Genomic DNA, 26,482 nt, shown 5'->3' on the forward strand with positions numbered 1-26,482 from the left:
AAAGTTAGTCAGAAGTTATTTTTCAAAAAATATAGGCTGAATAAAACTTTTGCAAAATGCTCCATTCTGAAGTAAAAAATTACAAAGATACTTGTCACAACTAATTTAATTTTTCTTGGAAATGAAGGTTATATAAGGATTTGTGGTTTTTTTTTGTTTGTTTTTTTTTTTTAATCTGTCAGTGTCACCTCCATGTTTCCATTACCTATGTTACTAATTCCAAACAAATTTGAAAAGAACATAAAAACCTTAAAGTACTGCATCCCAAAATGTTACATGGAATGATGTACAGAGACTATGAACATCCACCCAAGTAAGAAAAAGATGCCAAGTGTATTCAGTTGTTTATAAACAAAGCATTCCATTTCAGAAAGGAAATGTCAATCCCTAATGTTAAATCCATATTTCAAACATTGTGTTTCAAACTGTCATTAAGAAAAACTATGCAACTCTACCTGACATGAAGCTATGTGAAAAATTTGGGAAAAAAGGGTCAGGAATTTGATCCTTTCACCACAGTGCAGTAATTTCCAATAAAAGGCCACTCCCTCCCTGGGAAGTGTTACTGTAACATCGTGTTGTTCTGTAGGGCTGTATGGCAACAGCAGTGGCAGACTTCAGATGCCACACAAATCTTCAATAACATCCCATTGCTTCAGGCTGCTAGAACAGACACAGCTGAGAAACCTGACAAGACAATGACTGGAGGTGACAGCAGAGAGAAGGAATATTGTTACTGTGGTGCTCATCCCCTGAAATGCCAGGTCTGGTTCATGCCTACATCAGGATTATTCCTCTTTCTTCTTTTTTTTTTTGAACACAGTGCTTTTATTTGTATCAAATGATTCATTTCAATTTCAATTTCCTTTTTGCTCTTCAAAAAGCTGTGAAACCTACAGTTGCCCTGTGTCAGCAGAAGTGTAAAAGGAGTGGGACTCTGGAAAGCAATTATTGTTCAAGCAACTTTGGTAAGGAAACAAAGTTTCTTTTTAATTATCCATTCTCTACTGTGTTTTTAGATGCAAGGAAATTTTCCCAAATGTAGTTCTGGGTTTCCATTAATATATAGGCTGATATTTTTACACCAACTTATGTATGTATCTGACATTAGTACCTGTGTTTCACTCAGTACATTCTTGGAGATATTCTGAAATAGACACTGCATAGATAGGAGACAAACATACCTTCTTAATCTGAGAAGCAAATGACAATGTAAGACACCCCCAGGATTCATTGATTCAGTTGCTGTATTGTCATCTCCATTTTCTGTAACCAGCCAATACATGTTGTGCTGCACCTGCTGACTGTTCCACATTACAGTGCATAGACTTCCAAAATGCTTTGAAAATAAATCAGGGATGGAAGCTTCCAAGCTTTGCTGTCTGTACACAGACATAAATCAATCAGGAAAAATGGTGTCTGCTGTGTATTAGTGTGGCACTGTCACTGCTGATCTATTCAGTTATGTGTCAGGGTATTTTCCCATATTAATCCTGCAGTCTTTTTTTAATCCCTATAACATGCCTGGCAATTTGATGGGAAAACTCCCTGCCACCACCCTTTTTTCATTTTAAGCTGACTCTTTTCTTACTGCACTGCTAATCCCATGAGATTTGAGGAGATGTGAGGGCAGTTTTGCCTCATGGTGCCCGAGCAGCAGGGAGGCTGTGGCTGTACCCTGGAGCAGGGTGGACTCAGGGAGCCCCTTCCAACCTGCAGGCCCCACAGGCTGGTCCTACAAAAGAAACAGGTAGGGAAAAAACCCAATCCATAAATGGTCTCCTCTTACTGATCACACCTCAGCTCTTGTGGCTCATGGTAAATGATACTACATAAAGCTTGTATTTTTCCTCTAGCATAACAATAATAAATCACATTCTTCTCTCCCATCTTCTGTCAAATAGTTGACATTTTTCAGTCTTTTCTGTGACAGGAGTGAGAGTAAAAATACTTTATATGCTACTGTGAATGGAAGCATATCCTAAGGTAGGAATAGGAAGTCTGTTGTTCGTAGAATATTATTTACTTGAAGTTTATTTGCAGAATTTATGATTTTAGAAAATAATAACTATTTCTCCTTCATCATGCATTTCATTTTATTGTTCCTAGAAATATAGCTGCAATACCCAGCACTTCAACATCCACAGTTCTCTCTTGATTGAGCTGGAACGGTCTATTTAATTAAAAGCTCTGCATTAAGGGAAGATAATGTAAAAATTTACAATATCCCAAAATGTGGATTATGCAGTTTTGTAAAATAAATCTGACTGTACCTACTTGGTAATTGAGGATAGAATTTATCCTAGGGTAGAATATCTGATGTAAAAAGATGACCTGAGAAGAAACCAAATTGTTAATACCAATCACCACTTCCTTTGGATAAATAAAGTTGGCTTACCAGTTAATTTAGTCATCCTAGGGAAAAGAAAGTATCTTGATTTTCCTACTGAGAGGTCTTTGGGAGATATGTTGGTAACTAGAGATCTGAAACTACATTCAGCTGAAATAAGTAAGTTTGTATCAGGCCTCAGGCAGATTAAAATCTAGTTCTTAGGGCATTAACTATTCCCTGCTACTCATTTGGGAGTGTCAGAGAGCTGGGAATTCACATTTTGGCTACAGGAGTTTCAATTCAACTCCTCCACAATTTGAAAGTAACTCATTAAAAGTAGTATTAAATTGAACAGTTTAACTGAAATTAGAGAACTGGGCTTGCAGGAGACTGACACATCGTAGAACAGTTTCATATTTGGTGCCACCAAAATTTGACAGTAGTGAGTTAGTTATTAGCAGTGATACTTATATTTTTAGTTAAGTGTTCCCAGTACTGTTTATTTCCTTATTAGGCACTAATATACTTAATAAGTTTTTATGATGCCTCAAAATTTATGTCTAAAAATAATAAAAATGTACCAAATATATCAAATGTCTTTTCTTCTAGTAATAACTGGAACTGTAATCACAACAGTAACACGGGCTGGCAGTCTGCATGCAACAATATCCATCATTAATGTATATAAAGAGGGAAATTTAGCAATCCAACAAGCTGGCAAGAATATGAGTGCCAAGATTCTTGTTATGTGTAAGCAGTGTCCTCTCATCAGGAGAGGTAAGTACACAGTAATAACTGCTTTGTGTGTTTATAAAAGATAACAGTTATAAAAACTACTATTTGAAATGTGGCCACAAAAATCAATAAAATTACCATGTTTTTTCTATAATCAGCAGTTAATATTAAAATAAATTTAAAATAACCAGTAATCCAGGGGTTTATTGCATTTTTCTGTTTTACTGGAAAAGGATTAGGCTAGCATAGAGTGAACTCACAGGATTTTGAAAAACTTTTTTCTTTAAAAGCCACATGATGCAAGATAAAATCTGATTTTCAGCTTCATCTCTCAGATGAAGCTGAGATAGATTTTGTGGTTACATGTATGCATTTTGGAGCTAGTTTTTATACACAGTTGTTTATAAGGGAAAGACAACAGCCTGCTAAACCTAGAAGATCACATTTCTCACAGGAAATGGCAGAAATCAAGTTCCACTGTTGTGTAGCTCCTGAATGTATTTATAGCTTCACAAAAATACTCATAGTATTAAGCCCACTTTATATCTGCAGACAGCCAGTACTGCTAAAAGGTACCTTAAATAATATTATACAGAGATTAACCAACATAAATTCCAGTTAATTGTGGTAAAGGTGTTAAAAGAAATATTGAGAACATTTTTTATTTAAGTTGCTCAGTAAAAATAAAACTATTTTTAGCTTTGCTCATAAGTAAACAGGTACAACATGAGAACATAAACAGAGTCATAGCAGGAAACAATTTAATAAGCATCAAAAAACCCCTGATGTCATTCCAGATACTACCAGTGCTTAAGCGTATTAACTCAAAGTGGGCAGTAACAAAGTGAACAATTATTATGAGAAATTAGGTTTTGCCTTTAGTTATCAGAAAACTACACATAATAATTATTATTATGTGTATAATAGACATAATAATGTCCTTGGTGAAGCAAACTGTCTCCTTTTAGGCAGACTTCTGGCTCCAAACCACACACTTCTGTTTCTCGTCCTAAATCTCAATGAATTATTTAAGAGCCATTACATAATATCTGAACTTTTCTGTTTCTATCCCTGTGATACCATTCCTTCCAGCCCAAGACCTTGCAAATCCCCAACCTTTCTAAGGCATAAAAATACACAGATCCAATTGAATTGTCCAAAGCCAGGTCTTACCACTCATTAAGTCCACCTTGCCTGAATGCTTCTGTATGTATCTAGAAAATATTTACATCTCTGCAGAGGAAAAGGGAATGAAAAGATTTAAGAGCATTATTCCTTAAGGGCATTAACCTACAAGCTGAGAAAATGTGAAAATATTCAAAATTAATGAGACATAGTCCATCCTGGGTGACAGTGGTTAGGTTATGAAGTGTTGATGGGCACTTCTAGTGCCTCTCAGACTCAACAGTCTATGTTTAAAGAGTATCCCTTACATATTTAAGTATGTAGTAGACAATTAGCTGTGTATCTGCTTGACTTTTACATAACTCTAGTTTGTGGTGTAACAAGCATGGCCAAGATGGGTAAGGGAGTAAATGTTGCAGGTAGGAAGGAAAAAATGTTGGAAGGCATTGGTAACAAACAGTGAAATGAACAGAAACCACAGGTAAAGAACTATACTTACCAAATGATGTGCCAGATTTCTGTCTTGTAATCTCATTCTCTCCTTTCTAGGTTTAAACTATATCATCATGGGCCAGGTAGAAGAAGATGGTAGAGGCAAAGTCTTTCCCAACAGCTTTGTCATGAGTTTTAAGACTAAGAACTCAAAGATCCTAAATGCCTTGAAAAACAAAACATGTCAAAATTGAACTCTGCAGCTGCGTTCTATCATCTGTCTTGAAAAATCATTTTAACTAAGCATAAGTCATGGAAATACAACTGACTGCCAACAGTTTGACCACGCTGACCCTTCCTTCCCTCCTGTCCACATAAGCACACCTGGCACAAAGTGAAATCCATTTCATGTACAAGATGAGACCAGACCCTCCTAAGGCTGAAAGCCGAAGATTTGCAGCACAGCCATCTGATCTCAAACATACAAATTCCAATTACTTGGAAGATGTTAATTTATAACTGTCCAATTTTTTAAGGAGTTTTGTACGTAAAATAAGAATTCTAAGTGCAATATTTATAGCAACTCAGTTCAACTTAGCTTTTTCTCTAAAGTTGTTTTATTACATGAATTTCTGCATTATTATCAGTGCTTAATAAACTATTTTAAGATTAAATCATCCACCGACTAGTTATTAATTATTTATAAAGTGGGGCAGCTAAACATAGAAACTGTTTTTTGATCATTTATGTGCTTTTGATGGTTTGGGCCTTGCACATTGTAACTGACACTACTCTTCCTTGCTGATTAAGGGTCTGATTTTCCTTACATGGAAGTTAGTGAATCATTGATCAGAACAGGAGCTCTTCAAAGAATTAGACAGCTGTAAAACAGCACCACACTTCTTTTCCATTGATGACTATCTACTTAGTAAATGTCACTGTTAAGTTCTGTAAGGTGCTGAGGTAGAGGAAGGTAGGAATTAATTTAGGGGTGGTAAGGTGCAAATAGAACCTAAGATCCCTTTAAGCATTTGATTTTTCTTGTATATAAATACCAGACCAGAGTTCTTTGGATAATCTGTGGCCATGGGCAGGAAACTAATGCAATAAAACAGTCCCTGCTGAAGTAGCCATTGCTTATTCCAGCAGGGGAGTGCAGATTGCCATTCCCTTCACTGAGGGATTCTCACATGTAATGCAGCTCGGCAGCACAACAGCCTCTCTTCCAAAGACTTCATGGGTAGCTGGGCTGGGGACAAAAGCATCAGAGGGGGGCACAGAGGTACAGAGAGGCTCTGCTGGCAGCTGACATCCAACAGCTCAATGCTGCAGCCACACTTCAAAGATTGCACTGCCCGACTGACCAAACCAAACAGCATTTCTCTGTGGAACCAACGGCAACATTTGTTTGCAAAGCAGATGTAGTTTTGTGATTTTAAAACTTTTAAATTGGAATTTTAATTTTCCAGCATTAATTCCTGTGCAGACTAAGGGATTTTATGCACAGCACTCTCTGCATTTCTTGGCAGCAGCCTGGGGAAAAGCAATGTGGAAATCATGCTCGGAGCTGTCTTGAACTAAAACAATCTATTTTTATTTATGATGACATGCCCATCTGTCATGCAGCTTTTTTCAGTGAGGCAAGAAAGGACTGGCAGCTCACTCATCATCTGCCAAATGGAAGGTAGGGAGAGCTCCTGCCTGCTCCTCTCAATGCTCCCTTTACACCAGTTCCTTTCCCACATCAATGCACTGGTAGCAGTAGGCCTGAAACAGGGAACAGAGGAACATGGAGCAGTGCCAGTTTTCTCAAGTAAGAGTTGGTTACAAAACACAGGTAACAATGGTTACAAGTTTTTAAACCCTGTAAACTTAAAAAATTTGAAATCCATCTTGCAACTAAACAGAATCAAAATTATCTAATCATGATTTCTGAAATAATTTATACAGAAACAACAAGACCATAGTTCAGCAAAAGTGTAAAGTAAGCTGACTTTCAGTGATCAGTGATTTTGACCTTCCTGCTCCAAATGCATGCATAAAAATTTTCATCTCCATTTTTCATTTACCAAAGCAAAGTTGGCTCCAAGACAAAACTGACATTAATATGAAAGGGAAGAAAAAAACCTTTTCCAGTTTTCTCAAAACTCTTAGTCCTTTCATGACTTGCAGAAAACTTTGCACAAGGAAACTGAGTCCGACAGCCAAGTAAACTCCAGTTTCCCCAAATTTTTTTACATGTAAAATTTTGTTTCTGTGCCTGTCTAGAATTATTCTGTGAGTGTGTATAAGAGAGACCTTGGAACAGCCTGTATTAAACTGTCAAATGAGAAAGTAATAGCATATTGAACACACGTGAATTAGAAAAATCTAAATTATGAGAAAAAATTTAGTACAGACCACTTGGTACTGATTAGTAGCCACAAAGCTTGGAAGAGCACAGCAGCTTTCAAATAAAAGAGAGATGTATAATGTGATATAACTGAGGTATGGCAGAGAACAAACTTTTTTCTCTCTCATTCTGCAGGTTTGTATTTCAGTGACAAATAAAAACTTCTGAACTCCCAATCCAAAACCCCTGAGAGCCTTGAAGTGCAACAGTTCTTCCTAAGGCCATCTACACTGTAGCAGAACACAGCACCAAAGACCCTGACCAAGCTAGCTCTGATGGACTCTGCTCAATGCATGAAAAGCACTCAGAAATAGCTCCATCAGCTCCTTCATTCACTGTCAACACCCCCAGGTCCCAGAACTAACCATCCCAGTGCCAAAGAGCTGATGGTGCATCTAGGATCCAACCCAGCTGGTCTGGAACCAGCATCATTTCATGGCACTGCATGAAGCCATTTCACTGAGCCAAACAGGATGGGTCCAGAAGGAAAAAGGCAGTAACACATTAATACCAGCTACCTTCCTTAAAGGTATTACCTCAACATGGCAAAAAAAAATACTTTCAGTGTGGTAACTGATATAATGTGTTTGCAATATGACAAATATTAATACAACAGTATTTTTCAAAGAGCTTTTATTTGCTTCCTTTCTTGAATATACATAACATATACAACACATAATTTTTATGTTGGTGCATTATTCAAACATGAGATCTCAATTCAAATACAAAACTCAGAGATCCTCTTTGCTTTGAACCAGGAGATTAACTTCCTATTCCCAAGAACAGCCAATACACATCAGTATCCCTCTATACTCTAACACTTCTGAAAGCAGAGTATTAAAACCTAGCTCAGAAATACATAATTTCATAGTATGGAAAATATATTACCTTTACTTTTACAAGAAAGAGTTTTATAAGAATTCCTTCAAAAAAGTAAACATTCATGTAAGCCCCAAGTCTGTCAATCTCCCAAAATCAACTGTAGTCAAAGACCACAATGGCTACCTGCGCCTTCTGGACACACAACCATTTCAGAAGAGCACCATCATAACAGTAAAACTGTCAATCAATCCTTTAGCTGTCATAAATATACTTAATTTGTAATTAAAAATACAGGAATTTCACATTTCTCAGTTACAGTTTGTCAGCTTGAATTATATATAAGCATATAAAGCCATATAGGACTCTCTAGCACAGAAAATCCACAAAGCCCTTACTGTCCATTGTAAGCAAAGTCAGATAAACTATTTTCAGAAAACTCATTATACCTGACATTAAAAAAAAAAAAAATCTAGCTTGGCAACAATTCTGGTAAAAAACAGGAAAAAGAAAACAAAATTTCAAAGTAGGATATGTAAAACCTGTGCCAAGCAGACCCTTCTAAAATACCTCTCTTCAATGACAAGACTCAATGACCTCACAGAAAGAAGAGTAGAATGGTGTACAGGAATTGTTCAGCACTGCAAACAATAGCACTCATGTGCTTCACCTCATTTTCATGAAATCACAGGTTTTAGTAATTCACATAATTTATCTAGATTTTAAAAACCCAAGATACTAAACATTAAATGTTCACAGATTAATTTTTAAATTCTGTTCTCAATCCTAACATATATATTAAAATATACTATTGAGGCACTGCTGAAAAATCCAAGCAGGGTTTGATTGTCTTACACATAACCATGAACATTCAAGAAATGGTTGGTCTATTTTGTGTTCAAAATGTCAATGTTCCCACAAAAGTAAAAAGTCTTGATGATTTGCTTTGTTGCATTCTAGAAATGTTAGTTTACAGTCAGTGTTATCATACAAAACTAGAACCGCCTCTTTCAGAGCCACACAGTCTTCACTTGCACTGTAACCTACAGTCATACATCATTTCCAACCGTGCTGGAAATTTTCTATTATCTTTATCTGACTTTTCTATTAAAAATAAACAGGCTGGATTTTCATTTTAAAAAGCCTATCTTCTCCCACAACTTGAAAAACAAGTATCAAAAAAGAACAAACGGCAAAAATAGAAGAAAGAAACACATTGTGCTAGTTATGAAGCTCTAACACCTGACAGCCACAGAAAGTCTTAGGAACATTTAAAAAACTCCTATATACAAATTTTATATACACACCAAGATAAAGAGGTTAAGAAAATTAGTGTATCTGTTTTTGCATTCATTGTGACCACTTGGGCACCGAGCTGCAAGTCACACAAACGCATTTTCAAATGTATTTTTGTGCAATAATCTTGCCTATATGATCTGGCAACAGAATTAGGTCAACACTTTCTCCTATGGGTATTTAAAAGCACACACCTTTTGTTTCAAAGTTAGGTCTTAGTTTCTTGGATAAAACATAGCATATTTGGAAGTTCGGAAGCCGAGCAGGTCTCTCATTTCATTCCGGAATTTTGACAAGTCCTGCCGCAGCTCATTGAGGTTTTCCACAGTGGCCTGATCTGTACTCTGCATCTTCTGCCTCATGGAAGTCAGGTAACGGTGGACTAAGCAACACATCACCTTTTGGTAATTCTCATCTCTCTTCTGCTTCAGATTTCTCCATTCCTTTAAACAAACAAAACATATTTACCATGGAAGTGATTTTTGAGCCCTAAAGCCTGTATACAATTCTACAGAGAACAAACATGAACAAAATAACTATTTTTAAAATACATCCTAATGTACACAAATATACAACACATATAAATTGCCCAAAAAATCCAAATTAAATTATAATCTGCTGTACCAACAAAACTGAAAATTTTTATCTACCTGCCTTGGTAATTGTTCTGTAAGCAATCAAGAGTTCCATAACCCTGAAGGTCTCTCAGTGCAATTTCCATAAAGTGCTTGAATTTGTTTACTTAGTGCTATTTTCATCAGCAAGAAGAGGTAAAATTAGTATGCAAAATTGCAGGGTACAAAAAATGTTTATAAAACAAACAAAAAATCCCTTCCCTAACAATGAGAGGCTTCAGTGATCTTTTTTGGTTATTTATTCTGACACTTCTGTAGTATGTTTAAAACAAATTACCTTCTCCAAAGAATATTCTAACCTCACCGTTTTTGAGATTAGCACATACTTCCTTGAGGTTTCTGTGTGTTTTCATTCAATCAAAGCATTTTTTTCAGACTGTTTCTGGGGGAATTGGGAGTTGCAGAGAAGTGGATTGAAATTTCCAAACCAGAAAGTTAATAAAACCTTACATAAGTAGAAATAAGTAACACTTATTTATCTTGGATGCAATACTCATTATTCTACAGTTCCTATTTCTCTTAGTAGCATTCACTTTCTGAGAGGCAGCTTCATGCAGCAATCTGTGTTTTCATTTCAGCAAGCAGCACCTTTCCAGCTGCAGAGCTCAGAGCTGCCCAATCATTCCTCACCTTGAGGCTGTTCTGACGTTTCACTTTGCCACTTGATGTATGAGAGCAGATCCATTTACTGAGACTGTTGAAAAGGTAACAAATGGTCTTGGGAGAGGGTATAACATTAAAAGGTGGGGGGAGTGTGCATTTATCATCAAAGTAGCTAAGCCAAAGCTTGGCACGAGCAAACTTCCACTCCTTATCTTCATGATTCTAAAACATCAGAAACATTAACAGAGGAAAGAAACAGAAATACTAATAGGTTATTTTGTAAGTTTAATTTGCTCATACCTGAAAAATTGACTATTTTAAAATTTTGGTTATATAGCACTTTAATAGATAAATTATAGAGTATTTTAATAGGCTTGCTTGAATATTGTAATATTAAATACCTTAAACAAGCACATCTTTCTTCAATTCCTAGTATAAAATTCAGAAGGTATAGATCAATACCCAGATCAAATGCCAAAGCACCACACATATCAAAAACAGCATTTGAACAGCCATTGTATCAAGAAAGCCATCAATTCTCAGCGGGCCAAAGCCCTTTACATATTCAATGTGGAAACTACATTTTTTTAAAATCAAAGTAAATAAAAAGTTCTTATTTGAAGGAAAAATATGAGCACATAGACAGAGCTCATCCATGAGGTCTATAGACCACGAGTTTACACATCATAGGAAGAAATTTGTGTAAAATCCAAAGATACAGGTAACTGGTAATTAATCGACACCACTTACTGCTATCAGCTGAAAACTTTTGTGAAGCATTGCCACAAGGAGTTTTGTTAATACTATCACAACCACCACGTTGTAGGTCCCAACAATAACAGCACCCACAAAAGACTGTAATTCTTCACCGTAGCTAAAACGTGTCACAAAGATTGCAACATGTGCCAGGGAGAATATGTACCAGAAGAGAGCAAAACATGTACCAATAAACCTACAGAAACAAGGGAAAAATCTGGTTAGGTAAACCTAACACCTAAACACCTAAAAGTGTTTAACATAAATTCAAGATGAGTGAAAAAATCCCGTTCTGTTTAATTACTAAGGATCAAAGGCTAAAACAATACAGTTATTTTAAGATCTCAAACTCACGAATGGAATGTGTCATTGCTCTGCTGTTCACAGAAAATGCCTGCACAGTCCTTTTCTTCATTCACAGTAAATCCTTTATCATAAAGTTGGGTCAATCCAATTGTGAATGAGAACAAGACAAGAAGAAACATGCCCAGAAATTTTCCAAAATCTTGTAGCATCTGCCCCATTGAAATCTGTAAAATAGATTTATTTCCAATTTTAATAAAACACAGTTATTTTTATTTGTGTTCTCTCCTTCAGCCTTTGAGCAACAAAAATTTACTTACATTTTAAATATTTAAGTTAAATTTTGATATGTTAAACAGCACTTAAGGTCAGGAGATAACCTTGTACTGTTTTTCAGAGAAAAAATCTAGATATTAAAAAGAATAGGTAAGTAATTTGAACATCACCTAGAAAATTAGTATCCTCCAAGTAACCATAAGCAATAGTATGTACACCTTGTTACTTATTTGCAATACCAATGGTAATAAGGAATTCACAGGTCAACAGACAGAAGCAGTAAATGAAATGGATTTGAACATAAATGCCATCATAGAAAGTTAAGAAAACACTTGGAACACTGAATTAATCAAAACATTTGGAATAATTTATCACCAATTTAAAAAAGAGTATACAAAAGCCCATCTGCAGAATACAAATTTAGCTCACTGTACATTTTATGTGTGATTTTAAATAGACAAGCGTAGACACATAGAAATTGAAGGATAAAGCATGCAAGGTATGAAAGTAAATTCAGATCATTAGTTTTCAATTAAAAATATCCTATACAGAACTTTGCAACATTAGACATAAAGCACCTTTAAAAAAACCCAATCATATGCTTGTCATTTCTTCCAATACAGGAAAGACCTTGATTTGCTTTTGACATAAGCCCAAATTTTTACACAGACACAGCATAAACTGTTTATATAATTTAATTAGTCTTCCTACAAACTTCTTCAGAATAGTGTACCATTATAAAGAATGCAAATGTATGTAATGTGGGATTGGGTGGATCTAATCTATATAAATCAGTGTGTGGAAAACCCAGTCCTATATGAATCAAAATCAGTACCAGTTCATAGTCCAGAACTGTAACACAACTGCCAGATTTTTCAAGTATAGCTCTACTGGGAGATGAATTCCTGCTCCCTCCTTTGCTGCTGGAAACTCACCAAGTACCTCCTGCAGCACAGCACATTCAGTCTGTACAGTCTGTAATGGGCATGGAGATTCTGCAGCTGTGGGCAGAGCTCTGCAGCAATTCTGTGCATGTTTGGTCAGAGGATCACTGTACTCCTCACTGAACTGTCTCATCACATCTGACCCTCCAATGAAAAAAACCCAACCCAAATCCCAACAACAAACCATTTTCCCTTTAACACATGGTTCCAGCCAAGAGAGGGACAAAGTAGATGAAACAGGAATGCACAAAAAGTGCAAAATGCCCAAAACTATTTTGTTTGGAAGAGAGTGTAACAACCCATCCCAAATGCCAGTTGCTTACTTCATAGATTCATGCTTTCCCTCTCTGAGTATTTACAATTTCTAAGTACTTGAAATCTAATTATCTTATCTAGGGAAGTACTATTCTACCTTCTGTTAATAATAAAATCCACCACACACAGCCTACTTACAAATCTGGATTATTACAGGTTTTATTAGCCAATAAGTCAAGTAACTGAAAGCTTAAAAATAACTCTAAGAGCCAAGAGAACACGGTAGCTGCCTTCCCCCACCCCCCACTGTTGGGTTTCCATCCCATATTTGATTACCACCATGTGAACTTTGTGACCTACTTTCAGAAAATACTGTAAGAGTTGTTGCACCAGCCCTACTGGCCAGCAGTAATAACGTAAGCTCCTGTGTGCCTCTGAATGGGGTGACTGTTGACTGTTTTTATTTACTTGGAAAATTTCACAACACAGCCTCCTAATAGAAAACTTGTGAAAGATCTAGTACATAAATAAACATGCACATTAAACAGTGAATCTCTTTAAAATGTGGAGAGATGTGTTTAATCAATTTGTACAACCCTAATGCTTAATGCAACATCAAGACTTCAGTATTTTTTTCAAAAGTGCAAGTACATTTCCATTTAAAATGTGTAACAGAAAATTAGATAATTAAAATGTGGGAGGTTTTACTGTCATCATTACTGGAAGGCTCTAACAAATACCAAGAAAGAAGAAACCTCTTCTCCCTTCTTCTAACTGCCAATAAATAGGTGAGTATTTCAATACTCTAGACAGATTTATATTTTTCAAACAAAAGCAATTTGCACAACTCAAGGTCAACTTTAATGAGATCACAAACATAAACAGAAAGGCTTTTGATTAATCTTCCTTGCTACACACTTATTCATCTATCTCTTTAGAAATAAGAAGCTAAGGCAATTATTTGCATAAAACTTTGCAGGAAGAACCTGATCCTTAGACATTCCAAAATGTGGGACCTTAGCTGGTATGTTACACTTAGAACAGATGAAAACAAAAAAGACAGCATAGGTACAGTTATCATGGAAAAATACCCTAACTGAACCACACAAGGTCTTTCACTCTTTTTCTTACCTTTTCCCACCTGAATCAGTATGTTTTACACAAGAGATTAATTTTAAAAAATCAAACTTCAATGCAGTATCACTTCTTTCTACTTTTCACTTTCTTACTTTAACATTTTTTCCTATTTTCAATATGACTCTTGATAGCAAATTATGTTTAATATTTTTTCAAACAGTAATGATATTCACCTGGAGTGGTCCCAGAATGGAGCTGGTGGTGTACATGAAGAAGAGACGCAGGTAACTAAGAACATTGGCAAAGGCAAAAAGACCTTCTGCCACTAGGGTGGGATGGAATGCATCCCAGTCCTTCCTTTCAGCATAATCATGAAACTGCAATATAAAAAAGGAAAACTTGAGATCACTAGCATTATAAATACAGAAATGAACCCATACACCTCTCCCTACTTCTACTTCCAAAACAGGCAAGAGCATGAAATAAATTAACATATGTCACTCAAAGGTGTCATACCTCTTTCAGACAAGGCATTTTAAAAGCCATTCCAGAGGCAACCAGGAATCAGAGAATTTAAATTGAACACCTAACTCTGCCACTCACTTGTTCAAACCATTTATTCCTCTGTTCTGCTTCCACTTCTACTCTGTTTCCCACGGTCTATTGAAACAGGGACTTGGGAACGTTATTATATAAACATGTGCACTGCCTTGTGTAACAGGCCTCAGTCAAAAACAATATTGAGATGCTACAAAGAAAACCAAGGTACACCTGCAATTGCAGTGTGGTGACAGCTGATCTTAAACAGTTTTGGAAAGATTTATGACTTGGGGTTCCTTCAACAGATTTTATGAATGGCTACAGAGAATAGGAGTTACAAGTAAACTGTTGCTTGATGTATTATTCACCAAGTACTATCCAACTTATTTTAGGGACTATCCATAAACTCCTTTTGGTTTGGCTGAGAACACTTAGCATTTATATTACCAGCTTCTGCTGTCTCAAAATGGACATTCAAAAACCAAGGAACTCTGAGCTGCTTTATAATAACACCCAAAAGTCTGCTGCACAAAGATGGCAAGAAATAGGGGTAAGAATTTTGCTACACACTACAACTGCACGCTTACAAATCCTTCTGCTACAGAGACTCTTCCTTTATTTTTTACAGCTTTGGGGCCTATAATGGATCTAAGATGCAAACTGAACCTTTTTACTTAGTTTTCCATATGATTTATAAACAATAAAAATAAATTTGGCCATATAAAAGGGGAAAAACCCCCCATAACATAACTATTGTATAGGACAGGAGTCCTGCATGTTCAAAAAGGTTACAGTTTAAAATTGTTTTCCATATGATTAATAAACTATAAAAATAAATCTGGCCATGTAAAAGGGGAAAACCCCCCATAACATGCCTACTGTATAGGACAGGAGTCCTGCATGTTCAAAAAGGTTACAGTTTAAAATTGGTAACGATGGGTTTTATCTCAGCAAAGGAACTACTACTAGACACATGCTGGTTGCAAAGCAAATGGCTGGGAAAGGAGCCCAATGTGGCATTCTCCCTCTATTTTTTTCCCAAGAAATGGAACCTTCCTTTCCAAACGATTACCAGCCTCTGAATCAATGCTAGGATAGGAAAATGAGCCAAACACCAAGTTGGGAAGAAATAAACCCGTTTATTTCCCTCCCAACTGCCAGACAGCTGTCAACTTGCAGTTTTCAAGACACAATAACAGTGCTACTGCACTGGCTTGGATTTTGCTGTAATATTCACATTCAATTGGTCTGGCAGTTTGCCATGTGCTGTGTGGTTAACAACACATGCAACAGAATGGCAATGACCATTTTCAAAACTTGTATTTTCAATCAAATCCAGATGGCTTTTCATAGAGACAAGACAAGGCTCTTCTACTGTCTCAGGGCTTTTATCCTTACTACCAAAGAAAACCCCAATCAAAAAAACCGCACCAAGCAAAAACCAATTAAAAATCCACCACTTATGACATTTGAGTATATGTAATCAAAAGCTAAATAAAACTTTCTGTAACAAAAATGCACCAGGCAATCCAAACACAGAGGATACTATCAGCTTTTTGCATAGTTCTGAGTGGAGTCAGGCAAGCTCCTGCCCAATGTGATGAGATGCATTTCCCTAAACAAAAATCAAACCATTTGGAAGACCAGCCAGCTCTTACAAGGAAGACAGTAGCTCTGTTTGGGGTTTCCAAGTACTTGGACATGTCCTGATGTGTTCATTTGCCTGATCAATGGTGCTTTGAAGACCAAGGTGCAACGAGACCCGAGGTCTTGACACCTCCATGGCCAGACCACACAGAGATTGAAGGCCAAAGCCCACACTGCACCCATCAGAGGCTGTTACTGATGCTGTGCACTGAACCACACACAACACCCTACTCCCAGCACACCACGTGGAACACATCTTCAGCTATTTTGCAGCAATGTACTAAAACCACACCTGCTCAGTCAGCCCCAGAGGAGCTTTGGTCTATGAAGATTGGTGCTCACCTTGTTATGGGCAACGACTTTGAGGGCAAAAGTTGCCAAATACAGGGAATTCATGACAAAACTAAGCTGGTTACGGGACTCTTCTAAAAAATCTTCTAAACCATCATACCAGAGCCTCTTAACATCTGACCACACCATTCCTGCAGGAAGAAAATAAAACCCAGGGAAGTGAAGCCATTGCACTGAACAGGTATTACTTTACATATGATCGCCATGTGTTTTACACTTAATTTGTTACAGAACAAATTGTGAAAAGAAATACAGACGAAGATGATATTTACAGACACAAGAACTGGAGTTCTGTTGCTTTATCTTCCCATGGAAGACATTTGTATACATGATTTTGAAAGTCCATTCAGAACAACACAAAACTTGTTACTAACCCAAAGTGTTATAAATTCTGCTGTGGCCATTTTGACAGTGATTTTTAGGGAGCATTTTAATGGAACTGTGGAATACAATAATGTAAGTGAATCCTTGTTACTTTATTCTTTTCATTCCCATTGATTTTGCAGAATATTTTCTAAATATGTTCTTAATCAACTTAGAATATTTTCAAGGAATCAGTACAATGTCATTACAAAATAAACATTTAAGCTATAAATGTAACTACTATTTAAAAACTTGAGATTCAATTATGTGAAAAATAACCCCATTTTAATGATTATGTTGCTTAGATACAACTTTTAAATCTTACTTGAAATCCACATTATAATTTTACATGCAGAAAAAATATATTTCTATAGCCTTTAATTAAAATTACCAAGACCACCTAATGACACACTTTGTCTACAGGAGACTTGATGGAACAAAAGAATTTATAAAATTATAATATTTAATTTCAAAGCAAAGGAGGAATCTAACTTGTACTCAAAATTTGAAGTTTTCAAGTTTCTTTTAAGACCTGCCTGTGTTTGTGTGTGGGTTACTACATATTTCCAAAATCTGCAAGAACTGCTCCACAGTTTTAACACAGCTCAATTGTGAAAGGAATCACCATTACACAAAAATCCTCTCACCCTAAAATATCCAATAAATCACCCTCAGAATTATTTAAATAAAAATTGTGTTGTTTTTTACCATATCACTGCTTTTTATAAATCCAATTAAACAAATGATACATATCTAATTACCTTACATTAAGAAAGAGAAATTTTAATGTAAAAACAATCGCATGCCAGACAACCAAAAACAAGGTAAAAATTATGAACTTTCAACCAAAAGTTCTTGAGAACTCAACAAAAATTATACCTGTGCTCCCTCTGCTGCATCAACCAGAAGTGACATGCAGCCCTTCTGGTACAGTTATGAAAACTGGTGACAATGACATAGAAAACCATAACTTGGGAAAATAATACTTCTTTTTGTGTTTTGAAACAAGCATGAGGTAAATGCACATCTCCAATCTCTTTGTAAGATGGAGCATGCATACATAAACACACATAATATATACTTCTATCTGTAAACCACCTAGTACCAACTGTGCAGCAAGTCCAAATTTTGTTATTAACCACTTTTCCAACCAAGCATTATAGAACCGGTCATGAAAGACTGAGTTGTTACCTATTGATGATGTACCACTAAACTGACATTTTTTTTATATATTTAGCATACATTTTTTATATATTTAGCAAGTGTCATCCAATCCACCCAAATCATACCTACCAATAAGCCATATTATCAGAAGATAGTCTATTCTCTCAAGGGCTGGTCCCATTGTATTCTTCTTATTCTCATTGTAGACAAGCGAGTACAAATTAAGTAATAACAGAAATGTGAAATATGAAGCTCCATGAATAATAAACTTCATAAAAGGAGTGTGAATTATTCGACCTACTCGAGATTTAGGAGCTAACAAGTAACAGAGGGACAGAAGTGGCCAGAAAATGCCAACCATCAGAACAGTCAGGATCTTCTTGCAGGTGTGCTTGCGCCGGTAGCCGGCCATCTGCCCGAACCACACCGTGTTGAGAAACTGCTGGCAGTTGGACTGGGCAACAAACTGGGGGAGGGAGGGGGAGAAACAAACAAGGAATCACTCTCAGGTTTCTTCACACACATTACAAAGTTGCATCATGAAAATTAACTTTGTAACCATATGTATACCACACTAAAAAGTTCCTATTTTCCAAGCCCTGTAGTAAAAGCAAGCTATGCTCAAACCCAGAGGAAACTGAAATACTTCAGTGTGCTTGATGAATGCAGGCCAGAAATGTGTAATGCTGGTTGCAGGGCATTCCAGAACTACAGCTTATGACTTATAAATGTGATGTATTTCAAGAGTTTCACAAACAGTTTAAGCCTAGAGATGTAGAACAGACAGAATTATATACCTCTTGCAAATACCAACTAGAAATGGATTTTGCTTGAAAAGGAAACTTCCACTCTGTCCTTGGTCCTTGTACTAGAATCCCACAAATATCCATTTGCATTCCAGCACAGAAAACTTCAGCTATAATTTATGAAGGGACAAAAATTACAATAACCTACTGCATGGAGGAAGTTGCATATTGATGGCATAAAAAGTGCTGCCATTCTGGAACAGAGGGGCTATTCAATTATACCAGCACAGGTCCAACCCAATTACTGAACAGTACAGGCAAGGCCTGAAACAAAGCTGAACAGTTAATGACCAGTGACAAGAAGATAAATCATGTTTGGCACCTAAGGATCTGTGCTTCTCTAGGCAAGGATTTAATGAGGAACTGAATAAATAATTACCACTACCAGAGCTGTTCATAAAAAGCAGTGGCCTATACTCCAGTGCAGAAAATACTACATTCATCTCCACAGTAAACACTAAAGAATCCCTCAGCATCTTGCAGCATCCCTGTTTCACATACTGATACTTGTGTATTACCATCTCTTCTATAACTCCTGCAAATTTATTTCCACTTCTGTGTCCAGAGGCAGAACAACAAAATAATTAATTACTAGCAAAATACAACATGCAAAGTCTATCAGGTTACTGCAAAGACAAACCTCTTTTTGATTATACTTGATTGCAAGTTTTAAGCGGCTTAAGTTCATCCTCTCCTCCAACAATCCTCTCTTGTCTACATGCTCATCACTGGAGGTGTGATTCAGAATCACCTCCAGCTCCCGGGAATTCCGTGCTTGTGCAAGTAAATCTTTAGCAAAGGTTTTGCACTGTTGAGCGAGCTCCTCATAGTCATTTCTGAAACACACAGAAGCAGTATGTATCATATAACTGGTCCTGTATTTTCCATTCAATCACAAACTAGCCATTTTTGGCTGGGATTGTATGTTATGTTGAGATAAATTAAAAGAAACCACCCCAGAAGTCCCATGTCAAGGTCCAAGCATTCCAACAATTTTCACCATGTAACACGACAATTCCATTTCTGCTTAGCTTGCAAGATCACTAGAGAAAATCTGACACACAGACTTACAGTATACAAATCTTCTGTCATGAGTTCCATACAGAGTTAAAGCTTAAGAGCCATTTTCAGAACATGGGAAAGTGTAGTTGTCACAAAATATGGCACTGGTAAGTAATCACTTGGACTTTCTAAGTGGATAGGAAATTGTCTGGGGGTTTGCTTTATTCCTGTTATTTGAAAACTAAAGTCCATTCACTCAGGATTATGTAATAATGTACTAAACACATGAAAAGAAACCACATGATTTCCTTGTCTCACCTTGCACAGAGTCCATTTTAATGCCACATTGTACCACAAAAATGCAACAATTGAACTCTTATTAAGAAAGGCAGCTAAAATGCAGAAAAGTCACATTTTTAGAAAATTCCTGTATTTAGAAAAGTAAAATATTACCTTACATAGACACTTGCCTTCATATTCTTGGAAAGCTTTTGTACTGGTAAATTACAAAATGATAAAATCTGCATTGTTTAAACATGAAATTACACTGAGCATTTGTTCATCATACAGAGAGCATTTTCAGCATGAAGTCTTCTACACACATATGGATATTTTAAATATATACACATATAGTGGTCTCCAAAGTCTTATAATGAGCAAAATTAAGAAACAATACCCAAACCAACTCCCAACATGAGTTAGGCCAGTAAAAAGAAGGTACTGCATATTTGTACCCTGATACAGAAAAAAAGTGCAGAGTACTAATGAGATATTGATATGATTAATAGGTGTATAATTTCCAAGTAAGTCAGCATTTAGCATAATTTGTTTATTTTTGCAGAGTAGAGCTGAAATTTGAGCTGTTGGTGCAACTACACACATTAAAATGTCTATACCTAAAAGGATTTAAAGTAATTAAACTGTGGAAATGACTACTAAGGAGGCATAAATAATATTATGTAACTTATTATGTCTAATTATCAGTTTAAACACTCCACTTACAAAAAATTAAGAATAAACTTTTTCTAATGCAAACATATTTCTACAACTGTAATTACATAAAAATATTAAAACTGATTTGTGTTTTCAATTCCTACCTGAACTCAACCTCAACAAGGCTTAATTCTTTCAAGTCTGCACTTAGTTCAAAAGCTCTTAGGATTGGATCTTCCTCTGTCAACATTATTAAGGCAGGACTGGCCAAACACCGATAAATGTCAAGACGAAACCTGTGACAAAAGAACAGCAAACAAAACAAAGATGTTTTATTTCATTAGCAGCTTCAAACCAGAACCTGTTCCAAAGGTTTGCCTAAAATGGCCAGCTGAAAGACAAAATAATTTGTTTTTTTTAAAATCAGACACTACAAGCATTAACTACAGTGTGTCCTGAAAGACACATGACATATTTAGAACCCCAAAGTATCCAAAATTGGCCAAACTGGTTCCCTCTTCTTTTCCTCACTACTTCCACTGTTATCAGTACATCAGCAGAAGTTCTAGATCAAATTAAGAGCTGCTACCTCAAATATTTCTATTGTTTGTCTGCTTTGGATACCCTGACATCTTTTCTCATACTTAAGTTAATGATATAGGGAATAGGATGGATACCAGAATCTGGCCTGTGGTAGCTCAATATTAATGACTCTAATAACTTTTTTTTTGAGAAAAATTTTATTTGCATAGTCCCTATATTCCCAAGCCCAAGGTAGCTAGAATGTTTGAGACACACCTGCTAGAAAGGAAATGCACATAGTGACTATGCACAGTGACTAAAAGTATAAAAGCATAATGGAAAAAGCCACTGCCTCCCACCAGCCTTTTCAGGCACAACCCATGCCCAAGAACTACCACCTCTCACAAAAAGAGCTACAAATATTAAGGAATCCACTCATAAACTTCACCTCAAAAAGAAAAAGGAAAGATATTGAATGCAACCCAGGCAATGAATTAAGAATATTTTTATTATGGCTCATGACTTTTAAGTCTTACCTGGAATGTCGCAGACTATCTTTTTTGTTCTTGGCAGTGCACAGTGTGCACTCACAGCCCACAGCATGAGGTTTGGGTAATGATATGTCTTGCTTCAACAGCATGGTGAGAATTTCATAGTTGTTACGATGAGCAGCTAAAATTACTGGTGCCACATCCATGGTTGTCGAGTACTCTGGGTTCTGAATGCGTTCCATTAATTTCTGGAATAAAATATAGGAAGCATCTAAATTTATTACCCAAATCTATTACCTATCTAATAAACATAAGGAGGTTTTTGACTGTTCACCCAAGAACTTCTCCTTCAAAATACTTTCCAGTGTTTCATAACATGAACAGAAAGAAAAATATGTAACAACATTCAAACACCTGTCAGATAAATACTAAAAAAGAAAAACAGACCCAGATACTTCTCTGGTCAATTTACACAGAAACACTGCCTATTTTTCCAATAGACATGGGATATTAGAAATTGTTATTTTGCTCTAGTTTGTGAAAAGATTACTGTATTTACTAGTTAAGAGAAGAAAAAATATCCTAAATGTGCCGTGCTCTGTTACACAACACCTTCTTCCTTCCCTGCCTCCACCTCCACTTTGTGCTTTCAAAAGTGTTTTGGTACTAAAGCATTGACAAGGTAAGCTTCAATTGCTTAATTTCAAGGTGGAGGTCTGATGTTTATAGATTTGCTCTGAAAATCTGTGAAGCTTCCATACATGAATGAACACTTTATAAGTCAAGGCTGCTAATTACGTTGCAAACAGACTACTAGAAAAGATTTATAACCACTAGGTTTTTTCTCTTCTGAACTAGTCATGCGTTCAGCAGGCAAAAAGCCACTGGATTCCTTAGGTGATAAAGTAAAATCATGTATGTCATCTTTCAAGACAAAAGAGGTTACAAAAATAATCCCTGGTGTCTAGATTCTATCAGCTTACAGATGCAGAATTTAAGAACACTGTTTCAAATACTACAGATACCCAAAAAAAGCAATAGCCTTCAGAGCCCCAACCAAAAGTCAAGGAGTAGCAACACTTAACCACAATGGTTGGCCTGGAGGATCGTTTTGGTCGGTGATTAAGTAGAATGTCAACAGCTCCCACCACTTCTGAGTCAATTGCCACCAAAAGTGCATCCGAGGACTACATAAAGAAAACAAATCATATGTGAAAACAGCAGTAACTTAAACAGCACAAAGAGACAAACTCAAGCCAAACTGCATTTTTAAAATTTAATTTTAAAGAACTAAAATTATGTTCTGTATTATCACCAGGCATATGATCAGGATACAAATTCAGGTTGCCATTGCAGGAGTTCACAGAACATAAGTGACAATTTGCATCACTGCACAAACAGAAGAGGAATCAATTCAATAAATCACTTTCCAGCAAAGATGATGCAGAAGACTTAAAAAGTTAAGTTTAAAGACCAAGGTCTATTTACCAGGTCTATTAGACGGATTAAAAGCAAATACTAGTGTAACACAGCTCAGGCATATGGGTACTTCAGCCTTGTATTTGTAATTCTGGGGTACAGCTAGGAAAATAAGCTTTTTCCTTCTTGGCTGGTAACCAACCACTTCTGCACCTTCTATTACGCTGAGATAAGCATGTTTTCATTTTCCCTATAGATGATATTATTCTTCTTGATTCATTTCCAAAAATTTGGAATTTTACTTAAAAAAATAAAAAAAAAAGACACAGTTTTTATTGCCACTAATTGAGGTACGGAAAAGCTTGTGGTTTTATTCATGCCCAATATCAAACATGTAACAGAAGATGCTACTTTTCCCTGTCTTACATATTTAATTCATCATAGCTTCACCTCTCCCACCAGTACCAGAGATGCTGCATACATTTAAGGAAGTCTTCGTAGGAAACTGCCCTGACATCAAGCACAGATCAAGTTTAACAAGTAAACACCACAGAAATGCATGTTTGCTTTAAAATCAACTAATATAATGTGAATTTTTCTGTGCTACCATTTAAAAGTGGTAGCAGAAACTCTACAGCCAATAGCATTTTTGCATTTTACACTTTTTAAATACAGGGCACTCAGACCATGTATTTTTTTTCTTGAGGATAATATAGGCATTATATCAGCAGCAGGAGTAACATTTAAAATAAAATTCGAACTTGCTAACATCATAGAAAATGTTATACATTTGACACACCAATAAAATTCCACTAGAAAAGTCAACTTGTGACAAGAAACCACTTTAACAATTACTTTTTCCAAGTTACTGGAAATTTACTGCCTAAAAGGCAGACTGCATTTATGTCCAAATTCTGACAGATTAACAAACAAAACTTATGACTACACTGAACATTTTTAATAATGTGTGTTGGATACCTGGCAGCCATAATCCAAAAGCAGCTGTAGTATGTCCAAGTTTTCATTTTCAATCGTTATAGTAACAGCATTTCGTCCAAGCACATCCACACAATTTATGTTCATTTCACCTGAGCTGTTTTCCTCTAAGAGTTTCTTAACCATGTAATAGTCACCTGCAGAAGCAAGGCAGGGATATCACTTCATATTATAAAGCAATGAAAGCATGTGATCATTTTGAGTACCAGTGACCATCAAATAAGGCACTATTCCACAGTTAACAACAGTAACTGAGTGGATCAGACAAATAAGAAGTCAAGGTAGATAAGCATTCTCTCATCAGGGAGAAAACTAAAGATATTTCAGGAGAGCACTGGACATGTACTTCAATCCACCCCTTTAGTTTCAGTCCTAAAAATAAACACGCACAAAAGCAGGGGTGCTTTCCAAAACTGTCTCTAGGGTAACATATTACTTCACAACACAAAAGACCATGACCAAGACAGATCACAGTGATAGACTACTTACAGAAATATATGTAGAATACAGTAAAATACATACCAAGAATACTGAACCAACTGTTATACAGACAACTGGGTTTTGTTACTTTTTTAGTTATGCAGCTTTTTAGCTCCCTGAACCTCTGTCTATAGCTAAAGAGAGAAAGCCATGGCTTCCTCTGATGCTGAGGACAGACTGCAGGGGCTGTCCAGATGCAAGGCATCGCATCACCGAGAGTCCCAGAGCAAATGCCCCTGCAGGAGCACCGCTGTGGCTGTGAGCTGCCCTGAGCCCGGGCGAGCGCGCAGCTCCGCGCCAACCCCGCAGCTCTGCCAGTGCATCACTGAACACATACCCTGGAGTCCAGCCTTTCAGACCTTTCAGGATCAGTTTGATTTAAGGCCACGTTTCGACTCAAACATAACTAAATATAGGCTTAAAGCAAGCAGCATGTTTTAGAAAGAAAAATCTCTTCCCATCCGCCACCAGTGGTGCAAATCGCAGGACACTGGTGTCGCTTATCCTGGGGATGTCTAGATAAGCCCCAATTTTACAGCAGCTCTCTATCCAGAGACTCCTTTACCAGCGAACACCTCCCAGATTCCTCGGACACAAACCGAACGCCCTCACGAACGCAGGAGCCGGCCCCGCGCCTCCCTTCCCGCTCAGGGGCCGGCGGGAGGCGGCGGGCCCGGCCCCGCGGTGCCCCACGGCGGGACCGCAGCCCGGCCGAGGGGAGGGCAGCGCAGGGCTGACTCCCGGCCACGGCTCCGGCCCTCGGAGCGAGCGGCCGAGACCTCGGGGGGGGGCCGGGCGGCGGGGCGCGTACCTTTGTCGCAGGCCAGCAGGAAAAGCTTCTCGTCCAGCGTAGTCTCCTCCTTCACCTGCCGCACATCCTTCAGCGCCAGCAGCTTGTTGGGCGAGGCCGAGGCGGACGGGTCCGCGCTCTGGTACAGGGCGGCCATGGCTCCGTCAGGCCCATGCGGACCCGGGCGGGCGGTGTCGCGGCGCCGCCGCTGCCCCTCGGCACCGCTGGCGAGCGGGGCAGCGGCCCGGGCCGGGTCACCCCTGGCGGGCGGGCAGGGCAGGGCAGGGCAGGGCTGGGAGGGGCCGGCAGGACAGGGCAGGGCGTGCGCTGCAGCTGCTCCTGGGTGGCCTCAGGGCCGCGTTTGCCCTTAAATCTGTGTTCTCCCAGCTGCTACACTAACTATGGCCCTGCTCATCACAGCATCAGAGGGTTGCCCATAAAAATTTCCTCAAAGCAACTCTGAAGTAATTCTAGACACTTACAGCAATAGTTTATAAAACAGGAAATAGTGGCCTTTATGGAGTAAGGTACCAAGTGTCTGGTAGGTAAATATGTACTTAAGGATTCTATAATTTAATAAGAGATCATTTATTCTTACAGTATAGAGACTTAGTCTCCATTTAGCCTCTCCTGAATGAGGAGTTGGACTGAGTGTCACAAGAACTCAAATCCTGTACAAAGCTCTGTCATCGTTTGGACACCAAGTAAATCCAAGTCTTCTCCCAACAATGCAAACCAGTAAATAGGCAGAGTCTAATGGCTTCAAATCCAAGAATTTAATTCCCTTCAGTCCCTGTTATCCCATTATCTAATATAAACTGGATGGATGCATCCCTTAGTATTGCTATACTGTGTGCAAGATAGTGAAGATTTAAAACTTAGTAGTCCAACTGCTTGCTCATCAGGATTCTCCTATTCTGCCATAATTAGGACTGGCTTCAGGACCTGAGAGAAAGTAAAAGCTTCGTAGTTAAAAAAATAATGTCTTTAATTTTTAT

The 26,482-nt window shown here is 37.4% G+C and overlaps 2 protein-coding genes across 5 annotated transcripts in view; one reads left to right on the plus strand and one right to left on the minus strand.

Annotated features, from left to right (window-relative positions):
* Window positions 1–5,301, plus strand: part of PCOLCE2 (procollagen C-endopeptidase enhancer 2) — a 22,719-nt gene extending 17,418 nt beyond the window's left edge. Inside the window, exons 7-9 of the mRNA XM_039722238.1 lie at window positions 885–968; window positions 2,942–3,109; window positions 4,742–5,301. Coding sequence (XP_039578172.1) covers window positions 885–968; window positions 2,942–3,109; window positions 4,742–4,878 — 389 coding nt within the window. The 3' untranslated portion in view covers window positions 4,879–5,301. The remainder of the gene's footprint in view (window positions 1–884; window positions 969–2,941; window positions 3,110–4,741) is intronic.
* Window positions 4,715–25,807, minus strand: TRPC1 (transient receptor potential cation channel subfamily C member 1). 4 transcript variants are annotated; one of them, XM_039722230.1, is made up of 14 exons: window positions 25,506–25,807; window positions 24,197–24,351; window positions 22,885–22,986; window positions 21,845–22,047; window positions 20,951–21,082; window positions 19,492–19,687; window positions 18,175–18,511; window positions 16,510–16,649; window positions 14,214–14,357; window positions 11,480–11,655; window positions 11,120–11,321; window positions 10,397–10,591; window positions 9,326–9,574; window positions 4,715–4,850 (listed from the first exon to the last, which is right to left on the minus strand). In XM_039722230.1, the coding sequence occupies exons 1-13, from the start codon at window positions 25,639–25,641 to the stop codon at window positions 9,347–9,349; spliced, it is 2,346 nt and encodes a 781-aa protein (XP_039578164.1). In that variant the 5' UTR covers window positions 25,642–25,807; the 3' UTR covers window positions 4,715–4,850; window positions 9,326–9,346. The 4 variants fall into 4 exon arrangements, 3 of the variants coding, with proteins under 3 accessions (XP_039578164.1, XP_039578165.1, XP_039578163.1); XM_039722231.1 differs by lacking the exon at window positions 4,715–4,850 and adding an exon at window positions 6,207–6,391; XM_039722229.1 differs by lacking the exon at window positions 4,715–4,850 and having other exon boundaries at window positions 7,633–9,574.
* Window positions 25,808–26,482: the final 675 nt, after the last annotated feature.

The sequence above is a fragment of the Passer montanus genome, unplaced genomic scaffold (genome assembly GCF_014805655.1).
Source record: "Passer montanus isolate IOZ18808 unplaced genomic scaffold, ASM1480565v1 scaffold48, whole genome shotgun sequence".
Taxonomy (NCBI): Eukaryota; Metazoa; Chordata; class Aves; order Passeriformes; family Passeridae; genus Passer; species Passer montanus.